The sequence below is a fragment of the Ranitomeya variabilis genome, chromosome 1 (genome assembly GCF_051348905.1).
Source record: "Ranitomeya variabilis isolate aRanVar5 chromosome 1, aRanVar5.hap1, whole genome shotgun sequence".
NCBI lineage: Eukaryota > Metazoa > Chordata > Amphibia > Anura > Dendrobatidae > Ranitomeya > Ranitomeya variabilis.
The window spans coordinates 128191153-128212824 of record NC_135232.1 but is presented as its reverse complement, the minus strand read 5'-3'; the positions used below and the strand labels follow the sequence as shown (position 1 = coordinate 128212824).

Sequence of the window (21672 nt, the reverse complement as noted above, 5' to 3'; positions counted from 1 at the left end):
CGTAGGACACTGTGCACGACATGGGATGCATCACCCACATGAAGCTAGAAGGAGGACAGCGATCTCAAGAAGAGAGGAGGCACCAGATCAAGACGAGAGACACCCATCATACCGGGCTGTGCTGTAGGCAAGTACAATAAAAACTTTTTTTTTTTTTGCATTAAGCAGAGCACATTGGGGACATGTATACTGCATTCTAAAATGCTGCATATAAGAGTCTACAGGTACTGGCCCTACTTTATATGGGAAAAATCGGGTGAAAAACAACTGGGAAATATTGCAGGCTGCATAAATCATAATGCCCTTCTAGGCACAACAGTTTTTACAGTTGCAATAAGGACAAGATTTTCCCAAAAGTATCACTGTACCATTTTTATATACAGTAATTGTCTTTTTATGAGTGGAAGTTTTTTTCAGTAATGAATAGAAAGCTGAACCATGAAATACTTTACAAAAATGGTTTAATGCATGCACATCAGATACAACAATCAATAAATTTAATGAAATTATTTACTGGTGTAAACATTTTACAAAAGCTTTTCATTATACATGGTTTTGATGGAAAACATCTACCATAAATCAGTGACGCATAAAACATCTTTCAAAAACTTAATATCCCAGAAAGACAGAACGCAAATAAAAATAATAGCACTTGTTGCATTGTCAGTTTTGGAAGTCAGAACTACATACATTATCAGGTTGGCTTAACAGTCGTGAGGAAAAAAAAAAAAGATACCAGTTAAAAATACCAGTATAAAAATAGCTTGTAATCCAGTTATAAATGACTGTCAGGAAGCAGAAGTGTCTACCGTCAGCCGCAGCGTTTTGGGATTGTATACTTTGGCATAATGCGTTAAACTGGGGTGTTCTTGAGTTCAGTAGACAAAGGCTCAGACTTGTAGAAGTCAGTTCAAAGTGTGAAACGTGCAGTTTCTCTCGACCGGGTTTTCAGAGATTGATTGCTACCGCAACATGCTGGCACCGGTCCGCCAGCAGAACTTTACTTTTCTGAATAGTCCCACACATCACATGTGGCTATCATGTGCTATTTTTTTTTGGAAAGCGCAAAAAAGGAAGTGATATTGTCATGTAGTTTCCAGGTGTTGCATGCAGAGAAGGCAGATGTTGGTGCTACCTGCTGTTGTTTGTTACCGAATACTGAATTTGTTTCTGTTGAAGTAGTTCTGTGATTGCCAAAAGCTTTTTGAGCACATGCTGGGGAAAGAGAATGGAAAATATTATGTAATGTGCATTAACAGTACATAGCGCAATCTGTTCTTTCTTTTGTCCTGTAAATGCATGCACTAGCTCCTAAAAACAGACTTTCTCCAATCAGTGATGACCAGGTTCCCATTGCCAATGTAAATATTGGGCCAGTCACATCTGCAAACTGTAGGTATGACTAGCCCTGTCTTGCTCATTAGCAGCCATGTACAACACCTTGATACTCGTACAAGTATTATTCTGGTCCTGGGTCCTAGGAATGGTTTGGCTGATACCTAGTAATTATCAGTTTTACCATGCCCAATTACAGTAAAATCACATCAGCAGAGTTTGCGGCAGCACAAAACCATAGTTGTGGCAATTCATCCCAAGATTAAGAGGAGCCACACAATGGAGAAGCACAGTAGGATACAGACTAGAATGGGCTGAATCAATACCTGCTGTGCACCTCGCTCATTACTAATGGTCCGGAGTTCATCGGAATGTGCCACACACATCTCATGTAAAGCTGCCAAGTTGCGGCAAAGGTCAGTCCTCGAGTGCTCAGTAGTATCCGGTAGCTCTGGTACGTTCTGGAATAGTCAAAATGTATCAATTACAGATTAATTACATCATGCTAGGTTTTTTTTTCATCTTTAGCCTATTCCCACAAATTAATTTTGATCATTAACACTGTTTGGTCACAGACACAAGTTTGGGATCAACTTCCACCTTGTATCAATTCTAGGTACATGAGTTCTGATCTGATTATCATCCTTTGTGCATATATTTTGAATGGTGTGAAAATAATCACACACATTTTTTTCTGTGTAAATAAACAGACTCCTCATGGATCTGCCCACAAACTGCTGCTCATTGTTTTACCTGTGGATTTCAAATCAAAGTTAGTTATGGAAACAGTTTCCGCACATCAGCAGATTAAAAAAAGAAATACAGGAACAAATACAGTTTCCCATGTTCAGAATTAAAATGGACCATTCAAAAACTGATGCCATAAAAGCTGTCTGTATGACTTTAGTATTTTTTTTTACGTACTCACTGAGCTTAAAGAGAACCCGTCACCTCCAGAATAGTTATAGTTTGCAGGTAAATAATGCTTAAATCATGCCTGGCAGAAATGACAGGGAGAAAACAAAGTTAATGTTTTCCCTGCAGGGGCTTACTTCCACTAAAGGGGCAACCACAGCTCCCTATACAATGAGCAAGCTGTAATCACTCCCCTACAAGTTGCGAGCAGCTGCAGGGAGAATACAACCTCATTTTTTCTCTGTAGCTTCTGCTCTAGAAAGGCATGATTTAAAGGTTACCTATAAAAGGCCATTTTTTTTTAGCAACTCATGCCCCCTAAACCGCAGGCAGAATGAATCAAAACCTGGTTACACAATTGCTAGGAATTTCCAGAGAAAACAGACTTTGAAAATCTGGCCAGGGACAATACTGGCTCTTCCCAGTGCTGCTGCTTGTGATTGACAGGTCTCTTCCTCACGCGTGCATATGGAAAGCCGGGTCAACCACCTCTAGCAGCGCTTAGAAATCCCAGCCAATGGTGGTGATGGACTAGTCTGGTCTCCGGTCAGATATTCAAAGTACATGGTTGTTGAAAGGCCAGAGCGTTTTAGAGAATAACATACTTGGCTGCAATCGTGCAGACAGACTTTGACTCGTGATGCCCGTGGTTTGGGCAGAATGAATTGCCTAAGGCTAGGTTCACATTGCGTTAGGGCAATCCGTTTAGCGCTAGCGGATTGCGCTAACGCAATGTTTATTTAGGGGCCGTGTTAGGGGTCGCGTTAACGTCCCCGCTCTCGCAGATCTCCGATCTGCGAGAGCGGGGAACGGACCTCGGGCGCGCCGCGGACGCTGCAAGCAGCGTCCGATGCGCGCCACAGAAGAACGGAACATCGCTAGCGCGAGCCGAAAAAGGCGCGATTCGCTACAGGGAAACTTCACATTGCTGTCAATGGGTGCGCTAACGGACCCGTTGCACGGCGTTAATTGCGACATTTTCGCCGTGCAACGCTGTCCGTTAGCGTGCACACATTAACGCAATGTGAACCTAGCCTTACCGCTTCCCTTTATTGGGTCAATCTGATCTAAAAAATAAAGCAGTGTTTTTTTAAATATGTTAACTACCCCATTCACTTTTGTTGATCAGAGTGCTGTACATGTGTAGTTTGTTTTGCACCACTGACAACATACACTGTATGCAGAATTATTAGGCAAGTTGTATTTTGATCACATGATACTTTTTATACATGTTGTCCTACCAACTACCAATTAAGTAAATCAGGTGATGTGCATCTCTGTAATGAGGGGAGTTGTTGTCTAATGACATCAAAACCCTCTATAAGGTGTGCTTAATTATTAGGCAACTTCCTTTCCTTTGGCAAAATGGGTCAGAAGAGAGATTTGACGGGCGCTGAAAAGTCCAAAATTGTGAGATGTCTTGCAGAGGGATGCAGCAGTCTTGAAATTGCCAAACTTTTGGCAAATAGCCAACAGGGTCGCAAGAAGCGTATTGGGCAAAAAAGGCTCAAAGTAACAGTCCATGAATTGAGGAAAATCAAGCGTGAAGCTGCCAAGATGCCATTTGCCACCAGTTTTGCCATATTTCAGAGCTGTAACGTTACTGGAGTAACCAAAAGCACAAGGTGTGCGATACTCAGGGACATGGCCAATGTAAGGAAGGCTGAAAAACGACCACCTTTGAACAAGAAACATAAGATAAAACGTCAAGACTGGGCCAAGAAATATCTTAAGACTGACTTTTCAAAGGTTTTATGGACTGATGAAATGAGAGTGACTCTTGATGGGCAAGATGGATGGGCCAGAGGCTGGATCAGTAAAGGGCAGAGAGCCCCACTCCGACTCAAGACGCCAGCAAGGTGGAGGTGGGGTACTGGCATGGGCTGGTATCAACAAAGATGAACTTGTGAGACCTTTTCGGGTTGAGGATGGAGTGAAGCTCAACTCCCAGACCTGGAAGTGGTACAGGAAGAAGTCGGTATCGTTCAAGAAAAACATGATTTTCATGCAGGACAATGATCCATCACATGTTCTCCAACTACTCCACAGCGTGGCTGGCCAGTTAAGGCCTTATCCTGAGGTCAGATCCCCTTGCTTTGATGCGGGCTCCGGCGGTGAGCCCACATCAAAGCCGCGACAAGTCAGCTGTTTTGAACAGCTGACATGTGCGCGCAAAAGCAGCGAGTGGAATCGCGATTCACCCGCAGCTATTAACTAGTTAAATTCCGCTGTGAAACGCTGACAGCGACATTTAACTACCGCTTCTGGCCGCACGGCCGGAAATGCGCGCATCACCGACCCCCGTCACATGATCGGGGGTCAGCGATGCGTCTGCATAGTAACCATAGAGGTCCTTGAGACCTCTATGTTTACTGATGCCGGTTTGCTGTGAGCGGTTGGCGCTCATAGCAAGCCTGTAATTAAGCTACATAGGAGCGATCTGATGATCGCTGCTATGTAGCAGAGCCGATCAGGCTATGCCAGCTTCTAGCCTCCCATGGAGGCTTATTGAAGCATGGCAAAAGTAAAAAAAAAAAAAAAAAAGTTTAAAAAAATATGAAATAATAAAAAAAAAATATATATAAAAAGTTTAAATCACCACCCTTTCAAAATAAAACAATAAAAATAAAATCAAATATACATATATTTGGTATCGCCGCGTTCAGAATCGCCCGATCAATAAAAAAAAGGATTAACCTGATCGCTAAACGGCGTAGTGAGAAAAAAAATTTGAAAAGCCAAATTTACGTTTTTTTTGGTCGCTGTGACATTGCATTAAAATGCAATAACGGGCGATCAAAAGAACATATCTGTACCAAAATGGTATCATTAAAAACGCCAGCTCGGCACGCAAAAAATGAGCCCTCACCCGACCCCAGATCACGAAAAATGGAGACGCTACGGGTATCGGAAAATGGCATAATTTTTTTTTTTTTTTAGCAAACTTTGGAATTTTTTTTCACCACTTAGATAAAAAATAACCTAGACATGGTTGATGTCTATGAACTCGTAATGACCTGGAGAATTATAATATCAGGTCAGTTTTAGCATTTAGTGAACCTAGCAAAAAAAAGCCAAACAAAAAACACGCATGGGATTGCACTTTTTTTGCAATTTCACCGCACTTGGAATAGTACACGACATGGTAAAACCAGTGATGTCGTTCAAAAGTACAACTCGTCCCGCAAAAAATAAGACCTCACATGGCCCTATTGACAGGAAAAAAACAAAACGTTATGGCTCTGGGAAGGAGGGGAGCGAAAAACGAACACGGAAAATCCCAAGGTCATGAAGGGGTTAAAGAAGAAAAAATAATGACATGGCCCCCTTGTTCACCTGATCTGAACCCCATAGAGAACCTGTTGTCCCTCATAAAATATGAGATCTACAGGGAGGGAAAACAGTCCACCTCTCGGAACAGTGTCTGGGAGGCTGTGGTGGCTGCTGCACGCAATGTTGATAGTAAACAGATCAAGCAACTGACAGAATCTATGGATGGAAGGCTGTTGAGTGTCATCATAAAGAAAGGTGGCTATATTGGTCACTAATTTTTGGGGGTTGTGTTTTTGCATGTCAGAAATGTTTATTTCTAAATTTTGTGCAGTTATATTGGTTTACCTGGTGAAAATAAACAAGTTAGATGGGAATATATTTGGTTTTTATTAAGTTCCCTAATAATTCTGCACAGTAATAGTTACCTGCACAAACAGATATCCTCCTAAGATAGCCAAATCTAAAAAAAACCCCACTCCAACTTCAAAAAATATTAAGCTTTGATATTTATGAGTATTTTGGGTTGATTGAGAACATAGTTGTTGATCAATAATAAAAATAATCCTCTAAAATACAACTTGCCTAATAATTCTGCACACAGTGTAGGTTTGAAAATAAGCCCATCTGCATAAGCCCTAATACTCGTCACTTCATTGCTTACTTTAGGCTTATTAACAGATGAAAACTGTATCTGCCCCATAGTTGTGCTGTCCCAAACTACCTTCAGTAAATACTGCCCCCCTTTAGGAATTCTGAAACTTAGTCGTAAGGCTAGGTTCACATTTCGTTTTTGGGTGATCGCTAACGGACAGCGTTGCACGGCGAAAATGTCGCAATTAACGCCGTGCAACGGGTCCGTTAGCGCACCCATTGACAGCAATGTTCTTTTTGCCTGAAGCGCATCGCTAGCGCGTGCCTTTTTCGTCTCGCGCTAGCGATGTGCCGTTCTTTTGTAGCGCGCCTCGGACGCTGCTTGCAGCGTCCGCGGCGCGCCCGAGGTCCGTTCCCCGCTCTCGCAGATCGGGGATCTGCGAGAGCGGGGACGTTAACGCGAACCCCAAACGCGACCCCTAAAAATACATTGCGTTAGCGCAATCCGCTAGCGCTAAACGGATTGCCCTAACGCAATGTGAACCTAGCCTAACCCCTTGCAGAATCGTGCAGGTGAGATAAGAGATGTGCTGCACCAGGACAACATGAACCCAAGTACCAAGGTGCCCGAATTTAGAACTCACCCCAAGTTCATCTAAGAACATAATCATTCGGTGTTTGTTACTTTTTATGAATGGATTCACACCTTCCATGTAAGGTTCCTAAAAAGATAAAGAAAAACATAAAACCAGTAAGTGCGGCTTGGCATAAAAAGTCAGATTTTACTCTACTGCATGATTAATGAAGAAAGAGTGCAATCAACGAAAATGTGATTCCAGTAGTGCCAACTCTGGCTCTCAGCAACGGGTCATGATATACAGCACACCCCAGAAATACATGTGACCACCTCTCCCATTTCATTATAGAAGCACCAACAAGACAACTGTAAAGGATGCAGAAATGGTAAGAGTGTGAACGTGCGGCGAGAGCGTCCGATTACTGGACGTTAATGTGCACTCACAAAGCAATTACATCAGCACTGCACAAATGTACAACATGGCGACAAGCCACATACAGGCTCTGCTAGTCTCATCTGCTGTAGTGTACGTGGCATGGTTGTGTGCTTAGAACCCTCATGGACAAAGCTATAACTTCTAGTCCCCTACTTATAAAGGTGGGTCGTTCACCCCTGAAACATCCCAAACTACAGTCATTAGTGTAAAGGACTCATTCCCCGCAATGTATGAACAAGTTCTGGAGCCTTCTGCATCATGTGTACGCTCTGGAGTCCTCTCCACACACCACAAATCTTCTGGGGGAAAAAGTCTTGGGATTGCTGTAGTTTATGAGATGTTTCTAAGGTGACTGTCTATATAATACTATCAGGTCTACAATTACAGAGTCAAACGTGATCATCAACGTTTTGAGGGGAGATTTTCTTGAAGGCATCTCCACATGTCCTTTGAGAACTACTAGGGACCACTGCATTTACAAGAGCATTCCTGGACTATAGAGATATATACATCGTTCATCTTTGTGTTCCTGCTGTGTCTGTAGATCGTTCATCTTTGTGTTCCTGCTGTGTCTGTGATCCGACCATTGTAAAATAAGACCAAAGCAAACATCCATGCAGCCGACGATGAGGCCCAAAATCAAACCTCTCACTATTTTTGAGACACATAGTGCAGTATTCTAGGGTTATGTCCACAGAAACCAAACTTGACTGGAGCCGGTGTGGCATGTTTTGCAGTTTATCAGGCACGATTGTCAGTGGGATGGGGGTCTAATAGTGCAAGCGTTGATATTACCCTCCACACAAGAACACTGCTCACATGCAAAAAAGAAAAGAACGGTCATGTGAATGAGAGTCTAGGATTAGAACACTGCTGTAGGAACTATAAAATACATATATTTCTACACTCGGTAAAATATTTCTATTAAATTGCTGGTCACATGAAGGGGGAAAAAAAAAGAACCAAAACGTAGATAATCCATGCACTCCATCAGAATTTGCAGCGCTGACCCCTTTTCTTTCATCAGTTTATAGCCTTATTCTGACATGGATATGCTATTTGTTTGTTAATCTAAACCTCTACTAATAATTAAAAAGCTCTGCCATAACCTGCACCGGTGGGACGTTATATAGACAGGTACGAGTCTTTCCAGATCAGAAGCAAGTGAATAAATTTACCATGTGGACTGCAATCAATATGTCAAAATACCTCATGAATGATTTAAACAAACTACACAAGTCTGCGCTCAACTTGTATCATAACAAAGTGTCCATGTCACTTATGGTCGTCGCTTCACTTAAGGTCATATTTCCTGCTCTGTACTGCGGCCATGATGTCCCGACAGGTCTAAGTATTGAAACGATCAGAATCCTACACATTGTGTGCACAATTAGCAATTTTGATTCATTTTATTACTAAACTACAGTGCTATCGGTCGATCCAAGATATCCTGAACATTTAAGTAAAAGTGAGGCTCAGCAGTTTGCTGTACTTTCAACACAATCATTGTTTTATCAACAGGAGACTATTGCTGCTGGACTTTTTTTTTCGACTTTTCAGAGTTAGATAAAGCTCTTTTGGCCCATTCTGCCTAGGGAAAACAAACTGCCTAATAATTTTGCACACTCTGATAAAGGGTGTTGTATCCTTAGGCCTCACCCTCATTACATAAATACATATCACATGATCTACTTCTTCCAATAAGCATTCAAGGTTGTACAGCTTGAAGTTGGAAAATCTGCATGAAATTGATAATCAGCTGGAAGTACTCACTAATAGTTGCACACAGTGTAGACCTCTGATGCGGTTACTTGGGGTCACCAGACCCATGATCTGGCCTTGTCGTGCACTTATAAATGGCACCATGAGATGTTGGTGCTATACAACCACAATGGTTAGCCCTCGGGAACGGTGCGGTTACACAGTTACAGCTGAGCCATTTTAGACAATGATGGTCTGTAATTTCCACATTAAACCACGGCAAGTAAAGATGCAGCACAGAACTTACCGATAATCTGCAGCTGGCCCACACATACATCTAATTTCTCTCTACATGTGATTGTATGTGTGGATTAGGAAAGTAAGTTAATACTTTTCACTTTAGAATAAGGCTATAAATGCAAAAAAATGAAAGACAAAAAGGGGTATTTCCTGCAGTCGTGTCTTATGGGGATCCCATGTATGTGCCACACACCACCTATTCTGCAGAAAAGTAACTTCAGAAATACAGCTGATCCCAGACATGAGGCTCCCAGATTGGGGCACAGGCCGTCCTCTAATGTGGGTAGGTGCGGGTGCGTGATGTGAGCGCAGTGTGCGGCGTGTTATCCCAGGCACTGGACAGCGATGAGGACACACACTCAACCCTCTCTCACAGTAAGATGAAGCACATCATAGTTTGAGTAGTTCCAATTAAATAAGGCATTGAGGTTAAATAAACATCCAATCTAAATAATATATAAGGAAAATGTATTCTGTGGCTACAGTACAGTGAGAGTGGCAAAATCGGATGAAGGATGGTCTACACTTACAATGGGATGGAGGACATGCAATGACAAGTGCAGAAGCGGATCCAGTTACAAGAGTAAAGTAAAGAAAGCTTGTTGTCTTACAGCTCCGGAGTTAATAACGCAGCTTTGTGGCACAGCAGCATCATGTCCCTCCCGTGCCAACCAGAACAAAAGGAAGTGTCATTAGATTGCGCTCTGTACTTCGTGCATGTATAGGAGAATGCAGCAGGGTTATTGGTACACAGTGTAAGCCAGTAGATTAATCTGAAATGAATGGTCTCAGGATGACGGCTCGTGTGACATTACTGGACGTCTCACACTTCTGGCTACTTTACATTAATAACGGTTAATACCACAATAGATTGCCTATAGAGGAGACACATGGACTCAGACAGCAGGATTAAAAATGACCAATGCACAAACTATAGGGGTTGTCTGATGAAAACAAGTTATCACCTATCCATTGATCAGTCTTGGATCGGAAGGGCGCATGTATCCACTTTACAAAACGGTGCTGCAAGTCGGACTCCTGACAACCACTTCATTACCTTGGGGCTGCAGTGCACAGATTGTTACGGCAGCATCATAGGGAAAGAATGGAACGGTTGTCAGGCGTCCGACCTGTAGCATCATTTTATAAAGAGGATAGAAATTCCCCATTCTGCCGAGCGGTGTGGGTGCCAGCGGCGGAACACCCATGGATCAGCAGATTATAAAACTATTCTGTGGCTAGGTGATGTGCAGAAAATATAAACCAAGTAGCATACATCATACCCACCATCTCAGTACATCACTGATGGCACAGGATGGGTCAGGTGGCAAGAGAACGTACCTTAAAGGGTTGTCTCATCAAATGCAATAACCATGATGATCAGGGTCACACTCCTAGAATCCACCAAACAGATTTTTTTTTCTTTTAATTTTAAAAGGAGAAGCCAGGAATTTCCCCCAAGAGTGGTATTACATGGAATACAAGAGTCTCCAATAGCGGATCATGTCAATGTGCCTCATTAGCAAATTGATTTTATGGGACCACCCTTTAAGGTGAACACTCATCTATCAAATCTTGATAATGAATAATGCAAAATCTTACAATTAAAATAAATACAAACATTAAAAATAATAAAAAAAAATAAAATCTGTCAGACAAGTTTTTTTTCTTAATTTAGGTGTCAGGATAAATTCATAGTTCTGATGGTTTCCTGTTTAGTTTTTATATTACAAGAGAATAGTGCATTTTTGGAGGCAATTCTGGCTCCCACTTTAAATGGGAGTTTGCCTGCAATTTTTACTCTTCAAATCCCCATCGTCCACATTAGGATCCACGTCTAGAGTCCCGCATGAACCTCCCTGTCACCCAATAGAATAGCACATCAAAAAACTCTTAGCAGAAGCTACACAATAAGTCAGTGGCCGACTCTGTAAGGAGAATTTACACACAATTAAGAAAAATCAGCAAAATCAGAAACTTCTCTGAAAGGATGTATTTTCTATTTAGAGAAGCCTCTGGTTTCTGGTTTGGCTATGAGTTTTGGGACACTGACTTACAAGGACTGCGCCCATGTATACTGAAAAGGCAGCTCAATGAACGAAAACGCAGTTCTTAGCAAGTAATATCTATAATTATGAAATATGCAAAACTTTTCTTACTTTGGCACCAAATTCAACCAAATTTGCTAAGTTTTGTAAAGACTTGGCGACCAGCGTCAATGTTCTTGCTGCAGTGGGTGATGGAGAGTCTGTCATGGGAGAGAAAACACAGATTAATAGAAATGAGCGGAATGATGATACTAATAAGGGACTAGAAACACATATCTATAATCTAAATTATACTACACTAAACGATTAAAAAAACAAAAAAAACAATGTGTAGCAAAGTTATTTCAGTTCTTCAATACAAAAAAAGTGAAACTTGTATATTATATAGAGTCATTACAGAGTGATCTATTTAAAGTGTTTGTTCAGAGTCCCGCTGGAGAATGAAATTTCCATCTCCATAAAGCTTGTCAGCAGAGGGAAGCATGAAGTGCTCTAAAATTTCCTGGTAGACGGCTGCGCTGACTTTGGTCTTGATAAAACACAGTGGACCTAAACCAACAGATGAAATGGCTCCCCAAACCATTACTGATTGTGGAAACTTCACACTAGACCTTCAACAGCTTGGATAAGCTCTTCCTCCAGACTCTGGGACCTTGATTTGCAAATGAAATGCAACCTTTACTTTCATCTGAAATCAACACCTTGGACCTTTGAGCAACAGTCCAGTTATTTTCCTCCTTGGCCCAGGTAAGACGCTTCTGGCGTTGTCTATTGGTCATGAGTGGCTTGACCCAAGGAATACGACGCTTGTAGCTCATGTTCTGGATACGTCTGTGTGTGGTGGCTCTTAAAGCAATGACTCCAGCAGCAGTCCACTCCTTGTGAATCTCCCAAAAGTTTTTGAATGGCCTCTTAATCCTTTCAAGGCTGCGGTTATCCCAGTTGCTTGTGCACCTTCTTCTACCACACTTTTTCCGTTCACTCAACTTTCCATTAATATACTGTGAACAGCCACCTTATTTAGCAATGACCTTTTGTGGCTTACCCTCCTTGTGGAGTGTGTCATTGACTGCCTTCTGGATATCCGTCATGTCAGCGGTCTTCCCCATGATTGTGGACCCTACTGAAACAGGTTAAGGGGCCTTTTTATATGCTTAGGAAACCTTTGCAGGTGTTTTTGCTAATAATTCTGATTTATTGAGATAATGACTTTTAGGTTTTCACTGGCTGTAAGCCATAGTCATCAACATTAACAGAAATAAACAATGAAATCGATCACTCTGTTTGTATTGACTCTATATAATATAGGAGCTTCACTTTTTGTATTGAAGAACTGAAATAAATTAACTTTTTGATGATATTCTAATTTTGTAAGGAGCACCTGAACATATACATACACTGGGAAGATGGGGGAACAGAAAATCACATTCAATGATTTTTAAATAATTAATTTGCATTTTATTGCATGAAATAAGTATTTGATACATTGCAAAAACAAAACTTAATATTTGGTACAGAAACCTTTGTTTGCAATTACAGAGATCGGACGTTTCTTGTAGTTCTTGACCAAGTTTGGACACACTGCAGCAGGGATTTTGGTCCTCTCCTCCTTCAGATCTTTCAGGCTTCAGGGCTGTTGCTGGGCAACACTGAGTTTCAGCTCCCTCCAAGATTTTCTATTGGGTTCAGGTCTGGAGACTGGCTAGGCCAATCCTGGACCCTGAAATGCTTCTTATGGAGCCACTCCTTAGTTTCCCTGGCTGTTTGTTTTGGGTCATTATCATGCTGGAAGACTCAGCCACGACCCATCTTCAATGCTCTTACTAAGGGAAGGAGGTTGTTGGCCAAAATCTCACGATACATGACCCCATCGATCCTCCCTTTAATACTGTGCAGTTGTCCTGTCCCCTTTACAGAAAAGCACCCCCAAAGTATGATGCTTCCCCTACCATGCTTCACAGTTGGGACTTGATAAAGCGGTGCATTTGACACGCGAAACGGGCGTCGGGGTCTCCTACACTTGGCCCAGGGTCCTCTATTCTCTGCCCTTAGTAAGTGGTTAAGGGGCTACCTTACCACCTTAAGATAGTACTGCACTGGCACTTTACATAAATGTTTTAATGTTTATTTGGGCAGTTGCAATCATGGATCCTCTGGTCTTTCTGTCTCCATCCTGCTACTGTTTTACCGCGCACAATCCCTGATGGGTATATTGGTTATATACATGTTCTTGTTTAATTACTAATAAAATATTTGTTACTATTTATACCGGAGTGCTCCCTTTTCTCCTCTCATTTATACATTCTTTGGTGTGGGTATTTGTTTTTGCTTTCTTTGGATGGGCCACATATAGCCCTATTTTAGGACATTTAATATGTCACTGAGGTTTCTGCATTTACAGTTGGGACGGTGTTCTTGGGCTTGTACTCGTCCTCCTTCCTCCAAACACGGTGTGTGGAGTTGATACCAATAAGTTCTATTTTAGCCTCATCTGACCACATGACCTTCTCCTATGCCTCCTCTGGATCATCCAGATGGTCATTGGCAAACTTCAAAACGGGAATGGACATGTGCTGGTATGAGCAGGGGGACCTTGCGTACCCTGCAGGATTTTTTATCCATGATGGCGTAGGGTATTAATAACGGTAATGTTTGAAACTGTGGTCCCATCTCTCCTCAGGTCATTGATCAGGCCCTCTTGTGTAGTTCTGGGCTGTTTCCTGGCTTTTTTCAGAATCATCCTTACCGAGGCTTGCTCAAACCATACATATGAAACATGCATGTGTGTTGGGGCAAGCGAGAACAATGGACACATAATGGGGGAAGATCATTCCTGGTCCTTGTTGGCCAACATGATTGGATGAATCATTACATAGTACTTGCACTTTATGTGCCCTTATTGACACTTTGCCGACTACTAAACTATTTAGTCGTCCCATGCTACTCTTTGTTGGTAGTCATATCTTAAACTGCATACCTGTTTTTAATTGTGATTAAAATGATAATTTTGATATCTCAAGCATTATTTAATGTAGTAGTAGTGTCATTACTTAAGTGTTTTGCCTCTTTTATACAGAGCATGTAGTCACCAGTCACTTGAGTCATGAAGCTCAAATGATAGGCAGAATGAATTGGGCACAGGCAGCCTGATTGCAAGGTTTTACTCCTGTATGGGGCATTTCAGAGAAAATGTACTTTAAGAAGAAGCTGGGTATGGGGAGACCATTAGTTAGGTTCCCACTGACTTGTGTCAATTCGCTTGACTTTACTAAGAAGTCACTATTTGTGTATATATCTATAGGAAACCTGCCGTCAAGCAGGGCCAGCCATTGAGTGTCGCCTCCTCTAATGCAGATAATGATGTCAGCTCATGATCGGCTGAATGCAAATCGCATATACATTGTTCATGTGAAGAGCGCCTGGAACGTCAGAAACAGCAGAATCCTAACAGTGAGTACATACCTGAGATGATATTAAACATTCTTGGGTTCAGGATAGCTGGGCAGATTAATCGCAGGAAAACAAAGCCACTGAAAATTTGATAAAAAAAAAAAAAAAGTTAACAAAATGTAATGATTAATTAATTTCCCAACTCCTCATTTTTCATATTGTTTGAATTATAAGTACATTCAAGATGGATTGAGAAATAGATTTTCAAAATATGTACACCGGCCTCATCAGGTCTAAGTTGTATTTGCTAAAGTAAAGAGTTTATTTTGTGAAACATGGTGACAAAAACAGGATTTTTGGTTGCTTACCGTAAAATCTGTTTCTCGGAGCCTTCATTGGGGGGACACAGGAACCATGGCTGTATGCTGCTGCCACTAGGAGGCTGACACTACGCAAATAAAAAAGTTAGCTCCTCCTCTGCAGTGTACACCCCACCGACAGGAAGTAGGATATTCAGTTAGTGAGAAAGCAGTAGGAGAAGCAACATGTTAAAGATAGAAACTCAAACTGTGACAATATAACAATAAAACAGAGCTGTTCAACTTGGGAGGGTGCTGTGTCCCCCAATGAAGGCTCCGAGAAACAGATTTTACGGTAAGCAACCAAAAATCCTGTTTTCTCTATCGCCTCATTGGGGGACACAGGAACCATGGGACGTCCCAAAGCAGTCCCTGGGGAGGGAACAGCAGAAAAACTCCTTTTAGGTCGGAGAACTCACCACTGCCGCCTGCAAGATCCTTCCGCCTAGGCTAGCAACTGTCGAAGCGTAGGTATGGAGTACATGAATGGAACACCAGGTTGCCGCCTTGCTAAGGTGTAGGGCGGATGGCCCCATGGTGTACCGCCCACTGCCCGGGGCAGAGTGAGTCTTAATCCCAGGAGGAGTCACTCTGTTCTTGACCCGGTAAGCCTCCAGAATAGCTGGTCTGATCCAGAGAACAATCATAACCTTGGAGGCAGGCAGGCCTCTTGGAGCACCGTCTGGAATGACAAATAGACGGTCCGTCTTCCTAAAGAAGGCGATCCTAGACAAATAGATCCTCACAGCCCTGACCAGGTCTAGCCTGTTCAGCCAACGCCCCAGAGAATAGGTCGGAACAGGACAAAAGGTGGGAAGGACGATCTTATTCAAGTAAAAGGAGGACACCACCCTAGGAAGAAAAGGCGACAAAGGCCTTAAAACTACCTTATCTTGGTGAAGAACCAAGAAATGGGGCGACAGGAGAGAGCCACAAACTCCGAGACGCGCCTAATGGAGGTGATAGCCACCAGCAACGCTACCTTGCAGGACAGAACAGACAGTGAGGCCTCATGTGGAGGTTCAAGGGGGGGAACCCCACTGAGCCCCCAGAACAAGATTGAGGTCCCAGTGATCCACGGGAGTCCGGTACGGGAGAGCCGCATGTACCACTCCTTGAAGAAAAGTTCTGAACTGAGAACGGGACGGATATAAATCCTTGTACCGTGATAGCCAGTAGACAGACAAATATTTAGAATTGAATTAGTCCATGCCTGATGAAGAGGCCTGAGAAGTCTTGAAGGTTTGCAATTTGCAACCATCTTTTCAGTTAGCCATTAAGAGGTATCAACCACCGAGGGGTCTCAGATCTAAATATCTGACCTGAGAACGGGAAGCTAAGTACTTCTGAAAGGGACTTCAGAAAGAGAATGGAAAGGGTTGCTACCTGACCCTTTAGAGAACAAAGGGCAAGGCCAGCATCAAGTCCCGCCTTGAGAAAAGGCCAAAATGGAAAGTTTCAACAGCCAAGATGTTAAATTGAGTAACCAAGAACTCTGGTGGCAGATCGGTCCTTGGGACAGAAGATCTGGCCTGTCTGGGGGTCTCCAGTGGAAGTCCGAGAGGAGATTGACGATCTCAGCGAACCAGAACCTTTTGGGCCAATCTGGTGCGATCAGAATGACCGGCACCCCCTCCGCATTGATCTTCAACAGCCTGGGAAGAAGGGGAGGGGAGGAAACCGATAGGGAAGCACAAATTCCGACCCAGGAATGGCCAAAACATCGGTCTCCACTACAAGAGGATCGCGGACCTGGAAACAAATGGTGGAATCTTCCTAAGCAGTCGGGACGCCAAGAGATCCACATCCGGAGATCCCCATCAAAGGCAAATTTGAAGGAAGACCTCCTGATGCAGGGACCACTGTCCTGCCGCAAGGCCCTTGCGGTTGAGAAAAACACCGCGGCCTAGTTGTCCACGCCGGGAATATGCACTGCGGATAGTCCCGGAACCGTCACCTCTGCCCAGAGGAGGATCTTGGATACCTCTGCCATTTCCAAGAGACTCCGATTCCCTCCCTGGTGATTGACATATGCCACAGCCGTGGCATTGGACGTCTGGATTCTGACTGGCAGACCTCTGAGAAGCCTTTCCCAGTGACTCAGAGACAGAAGAATGGCCCCTATCTCAAGGCTGTCGATCGGCAGAGGAGACTCTTGCTCCGACCAACGCCCCTTTCACTGACGGATGGCGGGAAACCGCGCCCCAGCCGGGAAGGCTGGTGACAGTCGTCACCACCTGCCATGGGCGAGAAGGAAGGACCGGACCTGGGGAATGAGAGGGGATGACAGCCACCAGCTGAGAGACCATTAGAATCGGGCGGAAGGCCGAATCTGACGATCCAGAGACAGCACAGACCTGTTCCACTGAGAAAGGATGGCCTGCTGAAGTGGTCTCAAGTGGAACAGCGCAAAGGAGAATGCTTCCGATGCTGCCACCATTCGTCACAGGACCTTCATTGCTGAACAGAAGGAAGGCAGCCGAGGGCCTTGCAGAGAGCGAACTCCGTCATGGAGCATTGCCCATTTCTCCTTGAGAAGAAAAAACCCTCGACTGACGGGTGTCAAAAAGCATGCCTAAGAAGACAAGGCGCTGACTCGGAACAAGACAAGACTTTGTTCTGTTGACCAGCCACCAGAAAAGGGACAGGGAGTCGAGGACGATGGTCAGACTCTCCTGGGCCTGAGAGAGGGGGGGAGCCTTGATGAGGATGTCTTTGAGGTACGGAATGAGCACTAGGCCCCTGAACCTCAAAATGGCCCTAAATGTAGCCATGATCTTTATGAAGACACTGGGAGCGGTCGCAAGACCGAGCAACAGGGCGACAAACTGTAAATGACTTTTCTGCGCCGCGAAACACAGGAAACTCAGGTGTGCTGGGAAAATCAGAACATGGAGATAGGCGTCTTGGATATCTATGGAGCACAGGAATTCCTGTGGTTGCATGGAAGCCAATACTGAACAGAGGGACTCCATCCTGAAATGCCGCAGGCGGAACCTTCTGTTCACTAACTTAGGAACCAGAATGGGTCGAACTGCGCCGTTCTTCTTCGGCACTACAAGCAGGTTTGAATAGAAACCTGTGAAGCGTTCCTACTCTGGGACGGAAACGATAACCTCCGAACAAAGAAGAAAGGCAATGGACGCAAAGAAACCTGGGATCATAGTAGGATCTTTTAGAGGGCGGGATTTGAAGAAGCGATTCCGGGGCCGCGAAGCGAACCCTATCTTGTATCCAGAGGATACCACCTCCCTGACCTAAGCGTCCTCCACTGAGGCATGCCAAACGTCCCTGAAAAAAACAGGAGACGCCCGCCCAAACTGGGAGGAACGCTGGGCCCTTAGCACGAGTTATGCCAAGGAAGATCTGCCAGGTCTGGCCCTGGTGGACCTACCATGGGAGTTGCGGGAATGCCAGGAAGGGGTAGGCTTGAAGAAAGCCTTTTCTCTGGCCAGGAGAGACCGCGGTCTGTGCTAGCCAGAGGAATCTTCCGACGCCGCGAAACAGCGAAAGGACAAAAAGGAGCTGAGCTGCCATATCAGGGGAGGCCGGCGAGGCTTGGAGGGAACTCATGCCTCCTGTGGCGTCCTTAATAATTTGTTCCAGCATGTAGCCACAGATGGGCCCCCTGGAAGGGGAGGCTGGTAAGGGACTTCTTTGAAGACAAGTCCGCCTGCCATGTCTTGAGGCAAATATTCCGCCTGACGGCCACCATATTGCTGGACGCCTGAGCTGCACAAGACGCGCATCTAGGGAGGCAGACACCAAATATTTCCCTGCATAGGAAATCTGGTCCGTCAGGTCGGCTAGCTCCCCCAGAAGAGCTCCAGCCGGGGTGCCCTTACAAGGCTGTTTGGTCCATCTAGCTGTGGTCCTTGAGACCCAGGTAGAGGCAATGCCCGAGGCACAAAGCAGAAGCAGCCGCTTTAAAGGCTGATTTTTCCAGCGATTCTTTAATTGTATCCTTGGAATCCATGAGGGATGCTGCATTAGAAAGTGGAAGGACCATGTTGGTGGACAGTCTGGGGGCTGACAAGTCCACTGCCGAGGAATCAGTCCAGTTAGCTCAGGGAAGAAGGGATATAGGATGCCGAGATGCTTCCCTGTCTGAAAGCATCTGGTATGGTTCACCTTTCCCCTGGCAAGTACCACAACAAATTCAGTGTGTGGGGCAAAGACCTTGGAAGTTTGTTTTGACCGTCTAAACGAAACCACCTATTCTGCGGGTTCCGTAGAGGTATCCATGATGCCTAAGGTCTGGTTGACCGCAACAATAAGGCTTTGTACCCTATCACTCATGCCAGAGGCCTTTAGTGAAACCAAGTCTGAATCTTCCTCTGAAAACATGACCGAGGACGCCCGTCTGACTCGGGAGAGGATCTGGAAGAGGGATCTTACCATGCCAGACCGGAGGGCGAGGTGGAGCAGGAAAAGGACTTAGAATTTCGCTCCTGTCTGGATCTCTTGTGGCCTATGTTGAAAAGGCCGGACGGAGAATCCTGTGACCCACTGGCAACTGCGGGGGGCTGGGAGGGACAATCTGTCAAGTACGGACACCAGGGTCGTGACATCCTGGTGAGGTCTGCCACAGACTGAGACAGAAGGAAAGCCCACCCAGGGATAGGGGTCTCGGTCTCGCCCGTGGCAGGGACTCCTGGACGGTGGGTACAGTGGAGTTGCTGCAGCTGACAAGAGGAAGCAGGAGAACGAGAATGCTCTCCTTTTAGGATTAGGCCTGGTGAGCAGACCCACTAAATGATGCCCGAAGGTTAGGGGAACAGGTGAGATGCAGAGGGGAGTAATAGACTGCTAAGCAGAGCTACTCACAGCAGAAGTAGAGTCCTGTAGTCTGCTCCCGGGCTGTAGCTGCGACCGGCATCCAGGGCACCAGCAGGGAGACGGCGACCTAAGGAGGATGCAGGGGACCCAGCCGGTGAAAGCGTGCGCTGGAGAAAAAAAGCCGCTCTCAGAAGGCGGAGGGGGGCCGGTTAGCCACCGGGTCCGGAGGAGCAAGATGGCGGCGATCCCAGGGCGACTGGGAAGGATGGGAGTAGTGGGCGGAGCTAGCGCCCTGCGCAGGAAGAGGTAGAGAGAGTGTGACGGGCAGGAGAAAAGCCCGCCCGGAAGTTGAGAGGACGGGGGCTGAGTCAACGCTGTAACTAGGCCCGAGAGAAGCCGGGACCTATATTTTCAGCAAGTGACCGCCGGAGCATGGGGGGGTTGGCGCGGAGGCCTCAAAACGCCACGGTGGAATGCCCAGTGCCCCCACTTCCATCGTAGTGACAGGAAAGGCTACCCAAGCTAAAAACCTCTATAAAAATTACAGGGCGGAGAAGGTATGAAAGAAATAAAGATTTTCACTGAACTTCTTTTGTTCTTATCTTCTTCCTGACATCGCCAGAAACTGGGGGGAAAAGATAAAGTACCTCCCCGTCCAGGATAGATCGTCTGCGATATGGGATGTCCGCGTCTCCTCAGACCGACAGACTCTGGTGGGCGAGTGGGTAGGGGAACGGAGACAGGACCAGCCAAAGATCTTTCGAAGTGGGACATCCGCGTCTCCTCCAACCGACAGGCTCTGGTGGGTGGGAGACGGAGACAGGACCGTCATGGGTCCTGCAGGACAGACGTATGAGGATACGGGGTGGCAGTACACGCCGTACTCATAGTCTCTGCGTGGGAGTACAGTTGTGACAGTTCACACTGTATCCCTCCGGAAACCTGAAAAGAAACGACGCACACTGAGGTAGATAAGGGTCTAATGAAAGACCCGTGTCCACCTCCTACTGACACTAAGCTAAACTGAAAATCCTACTTCCTGTCGGTGGGGTGTACAATGCAGAGGAGGAGCTAACTTCTTTTATTTGCATAGTGTCAGCCTCCTAGTGGCAGCAGCATACACCCATGGTTCCTGAGTCCCCCAATGAGGCGATAGAGAAATGAAGTTTCTGAAATAATTTTTTCTTGCCTTGTCGTGTTGCCACTTACCTAACAACTCTTGTCCTCATCGTTGTATTAGAAGGCCACTTTTGCTGAACAGATCTCTGTAAGCATCCATAGATATACCTCAAAGTTCTGGTAAAAAGATGCAAAATGTGAACGATCATTACATGTGCTACCATTACAGAGTAAAGACACAGGAATCCTATCAGTATCTGTAGGCATCTCTTTACAAAATACCTAAAGTGTCTGGGTACTAAGAGAAAAGGAGGAGCAGAAAACTTGGATTTTACCTGGTTCAGTCCTTTGTTGCTTAAAAGGTATCTCCCAGCGGGGCCAGGCACTTAACAGGAGACTATTAATGAATTTCCCTATTTAAATCATATGATTATCAGAAGTGTCCGGTTGCCGCTTATACCCCATTCACTATTCTAATAAACAGACATCCATTTGATGTGAGCACGTCTGTATATGAATTAGCAGCGGGATATGGCTGTAATCAGCTAATAATTCTTCATCGTCAGTGTAAGTAACCAAGCTACAACCAGCAATAGGAAATTCATCTACATTTAGGCTAAGTGCACACGTTGCAGAATTGCCGCAGCAATTCTGCAACTCCCTGCCGTGGGTATATCGCATGCGGAATTGGCATTCGTATTCCTGCTAAACACTAGCATTTTGCAAGCGTAATTAGCTTGCAGAATGCTAGCGTTTTCCAAGCGGTCCGTAGCATCGCTTGGAAAACTGATTGACAGGTTGGTCACACTTGTCAAACATAGTGTTTGACAAGTGTGACCAACTTTTTAT

General features: G+C 44.8%; 1 protein-coding gene across 2 annotated transcripts in view; it reads right to left on the bottom strand.

Annotated features, from left to right (window-relative positions):
• Window positions 1–1046: 1046 nt before the first annotated feature.
• RASA1 (RAS p21 protein activator 1) overlaps window positions 1047–21672 on the bottom strand; it is a 91591-nt gene continuing 70965 nt past the window's right edge. For both annotated transcript variants that reach the window (XM_077288710.1, XM_077288719.1), the window contains exons 20-25: window positions 20914–21000; window positions 14639–14706; window positions 11288–11376; window positions 6759–6836; window positions 1662–1796; window positions 1047–1215 (exon numbers count right to left, since the gene is read on the bottom strand). In XM_077288710.1, the coding sequence (XP_077144825.1) occupies window positions 1132–1215; window positions 1662–1796; window positions 6759–6836; window positions 11288–11376; window positions 14639–14706; window positions 20914–21000 (541 nt within the window). In that variant the 3' untranslated portion in view covers window positions 1047–1131. The remainder of the gene's footprint in view (window positions 1216–1661; window positions 1797–6758; window positions 6837–11287; window positions 11377–14638; window positions 14707–20913; window positions 21001–21672) is intronic.